The sequence below is a fragment of the Pinus tabuliformis genome, chromosome 9 (assembly GCF_031772625.1).
Source record: "Pinus tabuliformis cultivar Carrire ecotype Pingquan chromosome 9, CPIR1, whole genome shotgun sequence".
NCBI classification, from domain to species: domain Eukaryota; kingdom Viridiplantae; phylum Streptophyta; class Pinopsida; order Pinales; family Pinaceae; genus Pinus; species Pinus tabuliformis.
In genome coordinates, this window is record NC_142307.1 from 622,173,858 (window position 1) to 622,186,493 (window position 12,636).

The 12,636-nt window shown below is 38.3% G+C and overlaps 2 protein-coding genes across 2 annotated transcripts in view; one reads left to right on the forward strand and one right to left on the reverse strand.

The window, feature by feature from the left end:
* Positions 1 to 12,636, forward strand: part of LOC149150126 (pectin acetylesterase 8-like) — a 441,889-nt gene that overhangs the window by 151,011 nt on the left and 278,242 nt on the right. The window contains exon 5 of the mRNA XM_089446085.1: positions 11,019 to 11,102. Coding sequence (XP_089302211.1) covers positions 11,019 to 11,102 — 84 coding nt within the window. The remainder of the gene's footprint in view (positions 1 to 11,018; positions 11,103 to 12,636) is intronic.
* Positions 5,046 to 6,896, reverse strand: LOC149150127 (uncharacterized). Its single transcript, XM_089439117.1, has 4 exons — positions 6,878 to 6,896; positions 6,234 to 6,375; positions 5,774 to 6,105; positions 5,046 to 5,131 (listed from the first exon to the last, which is right to left on the reverse strand). The coding sequence occupies exons 1-4, from the start codon at positions 6,894 to 6,896 to the stop codon at positions 5,046 to 5,048; spliced, it is 579 nt and encodes a 192-aa protein (XP_089295243.1).

Genomic DNA, 12,636 nt, shown 5'->3' on the forward strand with positions numbered 1-12,636 from the left:
GGGATGACCCGAGGCACCTTGCTTTATGCCATTGTTTGATAGTAGTGCTAGATGGTTGCAACATTATTTGCAGCAACATCGGCAGTTTGGTACAGTACGACAATGTGATATTTTGACTGTCTCATGGGCATATGATGCCTATCCTTACATGAGAAGTGCGGTACAGTGACCATTGCAAGTTGATTTGTTTAGTACAACTTGGACAATGATTAGTTGGATAGCATTGTGTAGTGATCAGTGGTTGGACAATGTAGTGGTCAGATTGAGCAGGGTTGTGCAGTTTGAGTAGGATTGTACAACATGATCAATAGTGCAGTTGGAAGACTTCATCTTGAGCAAAACAACCTCTTATCTACTATCTTCTCATATTTAATCAGAGCATAAGGGGATCTAGTATGAAAATTGTGAAACGTGGTCCTCCTATTGATAAGGGTGGCAGGGTGATGCAAGGCAAGTGATTGGAGTCACCTTTAAGTTGTGGTCGGAAAACACTTTAGGGTTGCACGGTGGTGCTAGGGTAGGTCGTAGCCTGCATAGGGTATTGGGGTTGATAAATTACAGGGTGACAAAGTATCCTTTCACGACAGTGGCCTGACTTATAGGGCATTGGGGCATCCTTCCGGTTGCAACAGGTTATTAGGGTTTAGTAGCGTCTTACAAGTTATTTCTTGTGAATGAGGGGGTTGGAGCCTCCTTTAGTTGTGGCTGAAAACTTGATGTAATTACTTTTCTTTTAAAGAGGAGGAGAAGACAATTACTAAGAAGCATTCAGTGGTTTTTGACCCGGAGGGGGTTTTCCACCTAAAAATCTTGTGTCTATTGTCTTTATCTTTCTGCATTGTTGTATGGTGTTGTCTACTATTGATTATTGTTTATGATTATTTGAAGAAGAACAATAATATTAACTAAATATTAATTAACGCTCTGAAAAAGCTTAATAAAGTGCTAATTGCTAAGAAACATTGATTCACCCTGCCTCTCAGTATTTCCCAATGTTGTTAAAAGCGCGATCGGGATTTAATCGGCGCCGGGAAAAAAGCGGAAAAAATCGTTAAAATCGGGAAAAAATCGGAAAAATCGGGAAAAAATCGTTTGGCACAAAAATATTCATTTTTTTTCAATTTTTTTAATATCTAAACCATCTACAACATAAAATAAATACATTGACACATAAATATGATAAAAAAACTAATATATAAGATGTTTAATATCATTTCTAGCGCTAAAATCACACATAACATTGAATCATGTCCTGAATAGTAAGTCCTGAGTCCCAACTCAGCCTCAAAATATCAACAAAAAATATGATAATGTATCTCATCATGTCATAATGTCATATACAATAAAATGAAAGTCTAAGACTCTAATCCTATTGATTTCCTCTGCCCCTCTTGCGAGAAAATGTCACTGCTTTCCCTTTCCCCCTAGATGAAGATGCTGGTGCCTGTGGTGGTGGAAATGGCAGTGGAGTCTGACGTGCTCTAGAAGCTGAAGAAGTAGCAGCTACTGTAGGTAGACAGAGACCACGTCCTCTAGTGGTAGCTCGGGTAGGCGGTGTCACCTCCTCCTCCTGCTCCTCCAACTCCTCCTCCTCCTGCTCCTGCTCCTGCTCCTGCTCCTCCCCCTCCTCCTCCTCCCCCTCCTCCTCCCCCTCATCCTGCACTAACCAATCCTCAGTGGGATCCATGAGAGGCCTCTCGGTCTCAACCCTCCATTCAGCAGTGGTGTCAATCTCATCCAATGAGATGGCATCCATATCAGGTGTCTTGTCTAGTTGCCTCACCCACAATCGAAGATTGTAGTAGACATAGACCATGTCATTAAGTCTACGGGACTCCAACCTGTACAAAGTTCATGAAATAATAATTAATAATTAATATTATAAAAAAAAATATTGTTTAATGAATTCAAAAATTTATTTGGAAATTTGCAATATTTTAAATGTTTAAGTGTTAAGTTGTTAACCTATTGCGCTTCTTGTTGTGTATTTTTTCAAATACACTCCAATTGCGCTCACATCCCGAGGAGCTGCATGTTTGGCTGAGGATACGTATGGCAAGCTTTTGCAAAAGGGGTACTCTGCCACCATACATCTTCCACCATGCGGCTACAACAAAATTACAAATAAACATAAGAAAAAAATGGAATTTGAAGAGACAATGAAATTTGAAACAAAGTTACAAACTAAAAAATACCTGGCATTTTGACCGTCCTATCAAAGATAGCCATATCAAAGCCAAATGTGCCACCTGACATCTTATACGTCTCAATTTGTTTAGAGATCTCCATACGTTGTTCTGGAGTTCTCACCATCTTCTGGACACAGGTTAATAATCCATCCATGATTTCAGCATCAAAATCAAACCCACATGCATAAGAAAATGCAGGGTTCAGGAAAATCCCAGCAGCATGAATGGGACGATGGAGTGTGTTGTTCCATCGCTCATCAATGACGTTCCATAGAAGGAGTTGTCTCTGGAACCCATCATCTCCCTTGTCATCATAGTAGGACCGAATGGCTTCTTTGGCCCTGTCCATGGCTTCATACAAATAGCCCATTGCGGGCTTCTCACCATCTACCAACCGAAGAACCTTTACCAAAGGTTCAGTGACAGCGCACACCTCCTGCACTCCCGCCCAGAAGTCTTCTTGGTATGAAACAAGTCTGCAGACGGCCTCTCCTTCTGGTTTGCGGCTCATTGGCGAAGAACGCCACTCCTCTGAAACAAACATTCTCTTCAAATCCCACATAGATTTCAAGAGGGATTGAAGAGATATGAAACTCGTCGCAAACCGTGTAATGGCGGGGCGCACCAACTCTTTGTTGTTGGTGCATTTTCTCATCAAGCTAAGCACAGATGTGTGATTGTAAATAAATTTTGTGATGGTTTTTGATGAGTCAACAGCCTCTTTGACAAAGGGAATTTTCCCTATGTCCTCTAACATCAAATCAATACAATGGGCAGCACAAGGTGTCCAAAATAAAGTAGGATGCCTGTCCATAAGCATTCTACCAGCAGCAACATAATTTGCAGCGTTGTCCGTTATGACTTGGACAACATTTTCTGCACCCACCTCCAAAATAAACACATCCAGCAAATCACATAAATTTTTTGCATCTTTGATTTGATGAGTTGCATCAATAGATTTGATAAACATAGTCCCCCTGGGACAACTAACCAAGAAGTTTATAAGGGTTCTCCCCTTTTGGTCAGTCCAACCATCTGACATAACAGTGCATCCTGTTTGTGCCCAGGATTCCCTAAAATCCTCCAATCTTTGGGTGCAGTCACGCTTTTCATCTTGAAGAAGCCGGCCTCTGAAATCATGAAGAGAAGGGATTTTGTACCCCGAGCCAACACTGGCAATAGCATCAACAGTAGGTTGGAAAAATGGATTATTCCTTACAATGCTGAAAGGAATATCACTCCAGAGGAGAAATTTTGTCATCAACTTGTCAGCTTGTTCTTTTTCAGTTCTTTTCATCATTGAACCGATAGTTGGTTGTGCACCAGGTGTGGTTCGAGGAACAAAAAATGATGATGCAGCTACCGGATTGACTGACGCTGCAGTAGAACCAGTGCCACTTGGCCCACTTCCTTCAGCTGACCTTTTTAGTTGCCTTTTGAGTTCTTCTTTGGCCTCTTTAGAGTGCTCTAATTCTCCCAATGCTCTCATGGCTTTTCGGATAATTTCAGCATTTGTATTAGGACAGGGCACCACATCACGTCCAGGGATTTTTGCAAGGTGGAACTTCAACCTGTACACCCCCCCGAATATCTCCTTTCCACACAACTTGCAATACAAGTTTTGTCTATCATTCGGAGTTTTAGGGTCACCATATTCCCAGAAAGGATCCAATTTCCTTGGCATGTTTGTTTTTGAATTTTGAATTTGCAAACCTATGGAAAAAATTAAAAATAAGGATTAGGAAATAGGAATTTAGGATTACATAATACAAATTACAATTTAGCATTTGCAAAATTACAAGTTAATTATTTCCAAAATCCCAATTTCTAAACCCAAGTTACCCAACCAAATGCCAATGGCAAATGCAAAAAAACAATGAAAAATAAAAAAAAATAAACAATGTTTAAAGAAAATGAGAAAATAAAAATAAAAAATTGGTTCTCATAGTCATAACAAATAACCCATCCCAAATCAATGAAAAATTTCCAAAAATTCTTTAAAAACAATGAAAAACAAAGTTTTTATAGAAGCAAAACAAAAAAAAATTAATCTACATACCTGGTTTATGGACAAATTGGTGATCTTGGCTTGGATTCCTCCTAAAATCGCTTGGATTCGCTCCCAAATCCGACGGCAACCCTCTCCCTCACTTCTTCTCCTCCTCCTCCGCGCGGACTGCTGAATGAAATAAAATAAAAATCGATTTTCTATATAAAACGCCCGCTGCCCGCGCCTCTGGCGATTTTAACCGAAAAAATCGCGATTTTTTCGAAAAAATCGCGATTTTTTAAAAAACTCGCGATTTTTTCGAAAAAATCGCCTATAAAAAAAAGTGCCGATTTTTATCGATAAAAATCGCGATAAAATCGGATTTGCGAAAAAATCGCGATTTTCCGATAAAATCGCGATTTTATCGCGATTTTAACAACACTATTTCCAACACATGCTAGCATCACATTTACAAGATCTCTGTCGGGTTGCAGAATCTGAGTAAAATGGAGAAGAAGAGAGAGAAGGGGCTTAGAAGCCCTGATGAAATCTGGAGTTCTGTAAGTGCAGGAATGCTCTAAAAGATCCTTGGGCATGGAGTCTTCAAGTGTACTTCAATGGTCAACAAGTCCAATGCCTTTGGCCTTTTTGTAGGGTACGCATTAAACTTGGGGCACAAAAAAAATGGAAGTCAGTTCAAAAGAATGTTGCAATTATAACTTAGACCTAGATAAGCATTAAATTTCCCATTAAAAATTGGCAAGAAAGGAAAATTTAATGGTCATTACAAACCTTATGCTAAATCTTTATGGGTACCTGGGGAAATGGAAATGGTAGATTGGAGTCAATCCCCACTTTACAATAGCTTAGCTACTGGCAATCGAAACACTGGATTTACCACTATTACCACGGTGAAAGACCATGACAAACTCCTTGGCAGTGTGGAAAAAGTCTGCAAAAAGTCCCGATTTAATCCTAAAAATGCGATTTTTTAAACTAAACGATTTAATCCCCCGACTTTTTGGCGACTTTTTCAGAAAGGAAAAAATCGCGATTTAATCGTTATACTCCCGATCAGTGTTGAAAATATCGGTATCGGGAAAATATCGGCGAGGGTCCAGAAAATATCTTATCGACAATATCGGCGAAAATATCGGCAAATATCGGCAAGCATAAAAAATGCATAATATATTCATTTTTTTTTTCTCAAAATTTTAAACATATAAAGCAATAACAACATGAAATAAACACATTGGCACATAAATATGAAGAAAGCACTGATATATATGATGTCAAATAGAAATGATACATCAAAGGCGATACCAAATCCTGCTGATCCCTGATAATTGTCCATTCAAGGACTCAAATGTGGAGAACCAATACAAAATAACATCACATATATAAAAGTATCTCATCATCATGAGTTATATGTAGCATAACAAATAAAACTAGCAGCTATCTATCTGAAATCACTGCCCTCTCCCCCTTTTACGAGAAAACATGATGGGCTATTTGCCAGGCCTGCCCCTAGTAGTAGAAGGCCCTGACCTTGCCTCTGCACCTAATGTCAAATAATGAGTGCTAGGTATGGGGCTATGCTCTTCTATATCTATAGCAGATGGTGTTGATGCTGATGCTCCCGCAGTGTCCTCCTCCTCCTCCTCTTGCTCCTCCTCTGAGTGCTGCTGCTCCTCCGAGTCCTCCTCCTCTTGCTGCCCCTGTTCTAATGGATCATCTGCCACTGGCTCTAACCATGAAGGTGACTCCTCCAAGATGGGCTCCTCAGACTCCACCCTCCACTGAGACAATACATCAATATTGTCTAAGGAAATGGCATCTGGATCCATTGGTGATTCTATTTGCCTCACTCGAAGTCGGATGTTGTAATGCACATACACCAAATCGTTGAGGCGTGCGAACTCCAACCTGTAAGAGTGTCAAAAAAAGTAATGAGTCTTGACTCTTGACTCTTGACACTTGAAGGTCATAAATTAAAAATTAAAAATTACAATAAGTGTAATTGCTCAACTGAAGGCTGGAGCTCAAAGTTATACCTGTTGCGCTTTTTTGCGTGTATTTTCTCAAATACACTCCAATTGCGCTCACACCCTGAAGAGCTACATGTTTGACTCAAGATTCGTATGGCCAATTTTTGCAAATTTGGTGCCCTTGCACCATAGCTTCGCCACCAAATATCTACAACAAAATAATGAAATAAAAAATTCAAAAACTTAAAACATAATTAAACTTTCAAATAAAAGTTACATAATTGAATTAAAAAAAATAGAATTATAAGTAAGGAAATTCTAAATTGAAAATTCTAATTTCTAATGAGTGATGACTTGTCACTTACGTGGCATGAAGAGGGTCCTTTCCCTAATAGCATCATCAAAGCCAAATAGGCCAACACAATCTCGATAAGATTGTATCTCGCGATTGATTTTGCTACGAAGCTCAGGATCAGGTACCATCCTCTGAATACAGGAATGGAGCCCTTCCATCACCTCGCCATCAAAATCAAAGCCGCATTTGTATGAAAATGCGGTGTTGAGGAAGAGTGCTGCTGCATGAATGGGTCGATGAAGCATCCCTGTCCACCGACTATCAATCACATCCCATAACATCATCTGCTTATCAAGGCCAACAAAACCCTTTTCTGCATAATAAGAACGAATGGCCTCCTTGGCCCTATCCATGCCCTCATACAAATACGCCATTGCAGGCTTGTCCCCATCCACCAATCTGAGAACCTTTACTATAGGTTCACTAACTGCGCATGCTTCTTCTACTCCACGCCAAAACGTCTCAGAGTACACCATTTTTGCAATGGTTTTCTCGTCCTGTCTCCTGTTGTATCTACAATTACGCCAATCATCAGACACAAACATTTGCTTCAAGTCCAATTGACATCGAAGCAAAGACTGAAGAGTAATAAAGTTTGTGGCAAAACGTGTGATAACGGGACGCTGCAGCTCCTTGTTTCTAGTGAACCTCCTCATGAGGCTAAGAACAAAAGCATAGTTATAAATAAACTTGGGGATGCTCCTAGCCATATCAACCGCCTCCTTGATGGAGGAGAGTTTCCCCATATCCTCAAGCAACAATCGAGACAATGTGCTGCACACGGAGTCCAGAACAATGTGGGATGCCTCTCCATAAGCATCTAGCCGGCAGACACATAATTAGCTGCATTGTCTGTTATGACTTGCACCACATTCTGCACACCAATCTCCCGAATGAACCCATCTAACAACTCACATATCGTTGCTGCATCTTTGATATGTTTTAATGCATCCAACGATTTAATAAACATGGTACCTTTAGGACAATGTACCAAGAAATTTAGAAGGGTCCTACCCTTCCTATCTGTCCAACCATCAGACATCACTGTGCATCTAGTAACTTCCCATGTCTTTTTCAACTCCGCCAATCTAGAGTTGATGCCCTGCTTTTCTGCTTGAAGAATTGGCCCTCGCAACTCCTCATATGTGGCACTTTTGTACCCTGGGCCCACAACAACAATAGCATCACACATTGGCTGCCAATATGGATTGGTTTTGGTGATGCTGAGAGGTAAGTCGCTCCAGAAAATACACCTTCCCATGCCTCTATCTGCTTCTTGCTTCTTTTTTTTAACAAGCAATTTTATGCCAGGTTGTGCTCCAGGTCCTGTTCGTGGAACAAAAAATGATGACCTCGCACTAGCAGTAGCAGGTGATGATGTGCCAACTGTGGAGCCCCTCCCACTACCCTCAACATCAAAATCAGGAGAAGATATCCTGAAAGATCTACCTGCACGTTCAACTTTGTTTCTTTCTGCCTCTTCCTTCTTTCTGTCTTTTTCATCAATTGCCTCAAGAGCTTTTTGTATAAGCTCTGGACTAGAAACTGTACAAATCCCAACATCATGTCCACTGAGTCTAGTAAGATGGTATTTTAGTTGTGTAACCCCACCTGTCATCCTGGTCCCACACAATTTGCATGTAAGATATGCATGATTTGTCCCACCATCAGGGTTCCCATACTCCCAAAATGGGTCCAAGGCTTTTGGCATATTTGTATTTTGTAGTGGGCTAACTCAAATCTACGGCACCAAAAAAAAAATTGGAATTAGTAACTTAATAAGTAATAACCACATCATTTTACAAAACAATTTTTTTGCTACATTATTTGCAATTTTGCAATGTGAATTGAAAATTCATAAATTCATTTGAAATTTCATAAATTCATACATAGAATTTACTTTTAGAAATAGGCAAACGGTAAACCTACCTCACTGTTCACATTGCACAATAAGAAACTAATTTCTAAGGTGAAGAAATTTTATAGAGATGAACCCCTAATATATAATAAAATTAATAAATAGCCTCTGCAGCTATGAACTAAAAAAAAATGGAGTTTGCTCTCCAAATATGGAGAAAACTTGAAAACTTAAAAACTTAAAACCTCTGCATTTGCTCATGGGCATGAAAATTTTTTCAAATGGAAAAAAAAATCAAGCAAAATGATTGTAGGCAAATAGGCAAGCAAGAACAATCCTAAAACTAACAAAAAATTCATTAAAATAGGGGTTTATTTGAACATACCTGTTAATGGAAGAAATGAAATTGTCTCACTGTTCTTGAAGCTTAGATCAATGAAATCTTCGTTGTTGGTGGCGATAATAGCTATGGAACGCTCAAACCCTCCTTGGCAGCAAGCACATAGCTCTCCCCTTCCTTCTCCAGCAATCAGAAATGAAAATGATTCATAAAAAACCAAAATCCGAATTTTATAACCCGCGCGGATATTTTCTATTGTCTCCCGGCGATAAATTAGATCGTCGCGCGATATTTTGCCGAAATATCGGCGATATTTTGGAAATATCGCGATATTTTCGGGAGCCGAAAATATCGCGATATTTTCTCGGCGATATTTCGGCTCGCCGAAAATATCGCGATATTTACGAATATCGCCGATATTTTGGCGATATTATCAACACTGCTCCCGATTTAATCGGGAGTCGACCCAAAAAGTCGGCCTCCCTCCCAGGCCGAAGATAAAGAGGCCACAAAGGAAAAAATGATATAATTTTCTGCTGTTTAATCTTAAGGCAGAGAGTGGAATCTTTCAAACATAGCCCTAGAAATTTGATGATAACGTTGTGTTGTGCAATTTGTTTTGTTGTTGAATCTTAATTTCGAGCATTATAGTTGGTTGGTGTTACTGAGAAAATTAATTGCTTAGTTGCTATGTTCTGTTGAATGTTGAAACATATATGGCTATTATTGGTTTGCTCTTGCTGGATGTTATGTATGCAAAACAATAGGGATCTATATGAGATGTGCAAAAAAATACAGAGAAGAGACATTAGCCAGAGGCTAAGCTGTTAGAAGGCTGCTATAAGAAACTGAGAAGACTATGAAAAAGAAGTGCATAATTATCTCGATGAACATGATTGCGAGACATAAGAGCAAGAGGACAAGGAGTATCCAGACTAGCAAGCAAGAAAGTGTAAATAGCTGAAGAACATTCCCAAGAATCAACACTGTTATGATCATATTTTTTGTGGATAATGTTGAAAAACATTGGTGATAAAATGCACTTAGAATGCAGGCTGCAAGAGTGTAACATGTTTTTAGTGATCGAATTCACATGTAAATAATGACATTGTAGTAAAACACTGAAAACACCTCTAAACTATGACTTCGACTCTAGATGTTAAAAAAAATAAAAAAAAATGATTAATTTTGTGTTTTTTTTTTTTAAATTTTGCCGTCTTTTTGCCGACTTTTTCAAAAAACTCCCGATTTTAACGAGTTTTTCAACTTTTGGACCCTTGCCGAATTAATCCCGACTTCAACTTTTTTCACATTGCTCCTTAGTTTCCATCGCCTAGCTTTTGTTTTTAAAATGAGGGGAAAAATCCAAAAATCACATCTTAAAGCATAATTGATGCAAGCAGGGGATATTTTCCATTGACTCTCAATAACATTGGAGAATATTGTGATAATACCACTAATAAGAAAATATTACGATATTTTGTGGCAATAATATTGTTTCTTTACAATTCACACGTTATATAGTGATATTTATGATATTGTTGTGATATTGGTGATGCTAATTCTGAGCATGGCGAGTATGACCCTGATTTGAATGATTTGATAAATACTCTTGCAACTCCCATTGATTGAGTTTTGAGTAGTGAATATTTTCTATACTCTCATGTCCTTGTGAGTATCTTGAGTATTTTGATTCAATAACCACCTTACTGGTTGTTAAGATTTCATGCATTAAAGCAATTTTTCATCTCTATTTTAATAGTTTTTAGTTTTGCCAAGTGCCTATTACTTGCTCCATTAAGTATTTGTTGAGACCAAGTATGGCAGTTATGTTACAACATATTAGATTTTCAAAGCTATAGTTGGCTATATGGTCCATAGACACTTAGTTTGATCCTCTTGCAATGTAGTGCATAGACACTTAGTTTGATCCTCTTGCAGAATGTTTATAGTTGGCCTTCGAGTTTATCATTATTGTTGCATGTGGTTTTCTGATTGTTATAATTCATGTTGATAAACACTTTTTTCTAGCATGATCTTTTCTTATTTTTTCAATCACCAGTTTAGATAATTGCAACCTTAGAATATAAGGACAGTTCCTTTTTGCCATGGTCCTAAAGAAGTTAATTTGCTATTTCATGCCCTTGTTTTTTTTTCTTCCCACGTTTGTTTATATTTTTTTAAAGCTGATTATTAGCTTTTCACCCGATTAGGATAAAGTTGGGTGATTTCCAAATGATTCTTTGTCATCCTGTTCAAGTAATTTGCACTAACAAATATGTGTTCATGATCTCTTAGGAACACATCTACTTTAGAGGCCAGAGAATTTGGCAAGCTATCATGCATGACCTCTTGGTCAAGGGAATGGATAAAGCTGATCAGGTTTTCTCTACCACCCTTCTTCACTAACACACAAATTCACATGTAATCTCCTGCAATTGCACACTTGCATACATGGATTGTTATGAGGATTTCATAAAATAATCAGATTGTAAACTTATTATCTTGTTGAGAACTAATTATAATGCAAATATGGAGTCCTAGTATATTGAGCTTGTACAATAGACAAATTAGATACACAAGAAGGTTGCTTTGTTTTAAACAAAATGCCAAATCTAGAAAATTTCCATCTGATTAGCAAGATGAACCAAAAAAATAGGAATATTGAGCAATTATTATATTAAGTGGCTGAAAAGGCATGTGATAAAAAGAAGAGGACTATTGAAGTAATGAAAGAAATAAATTATATTGAAGGAAAGTGAGGGGATTAATAGAAAATAGTAACATGCATAGGGTCCCCTTAATCATATATTCTTTACATAAGATTGCTAATTTTTAATACCAAATCTAATCTATTTTTCTTAGCAATTATTTTATACCCAGAAATTAGTTCACCCAGTGAATTTTTTTTTTGAAGCTTCTGGTACACTGGTATCTTAATTTCACAAATAAAATTTACAGTGGAAATAAAAACATAAAATCAGGCAGAAAATGAGCAGAAAATTCTGCCCAACAAGTTCTTCTTCACTTCGAATTAGCTCAGGGAAATTTGGGCTCCCTTCACAGGGAAATTGACCCTTAGAGAATAGACAGAAATTACAGCACCGTAGAACCTGATTTTCTCCCCTTGGGAATTTTGGTCCCCAGAAGAATTCGGGCTGCTGGAGATTCTCGGCCCTGGAAAAATTTGGCTTCTCTACCTGGAAATTGGCCTCCCTTTCCTTGCTTTCTACGACACCTTGTGCACTGGAGCAAATCTCTCTTTTACCCTTGAGCAAGCCTAGCTGGAAAATTTCATCCCCTCACAAATTTTGGCCTTCTCCAAATCTCAGCCCGCTCTCTCTCTCCACAAAATCGGCCTGCTTTTCCTTCTCCTAAAATCACCTTGCTGCACACCTTTCTTTTCTCTTTAGTCTTGAGTCTCTCACACTCTTGAGAAAATCACTCTTTCAACATGATTTGGTGTGTCTTCATCATCTCCCCTAGGCTTCTTTTATAATTTCTCTTGAGCTAAATCTCTAACCCCCAATCTCTAAGGTGATAAATGCATGGGATTAATTCCTAACCCACTTAGATCAATGATAAAGATGTGATATAATTCACTTAAATAATTAAATTATTTATCCTTAGAAACTTAGCCCAGTAGGCAATAATAATCAATTAAATTAATTAATGTACTTTTCCTAAGTTAGACTTAGGAGATAAAGCACAATAATCACTTACTCCTTGTGAACAAGCACCTGGAGGATTTTGGACATCTTTTGCATGCTTGACACCTAGCCTATGCAGAACTTAGAAGCACCTGCCCGAGCTATAAACATTAGTACTCTCTCCTATCGTGCAAGGCGTTCTGCACCACCTATCTGTAAAACACAAACTTGCCCTTCTCTATGGGATTAGTGAGAATGTTTGCCAC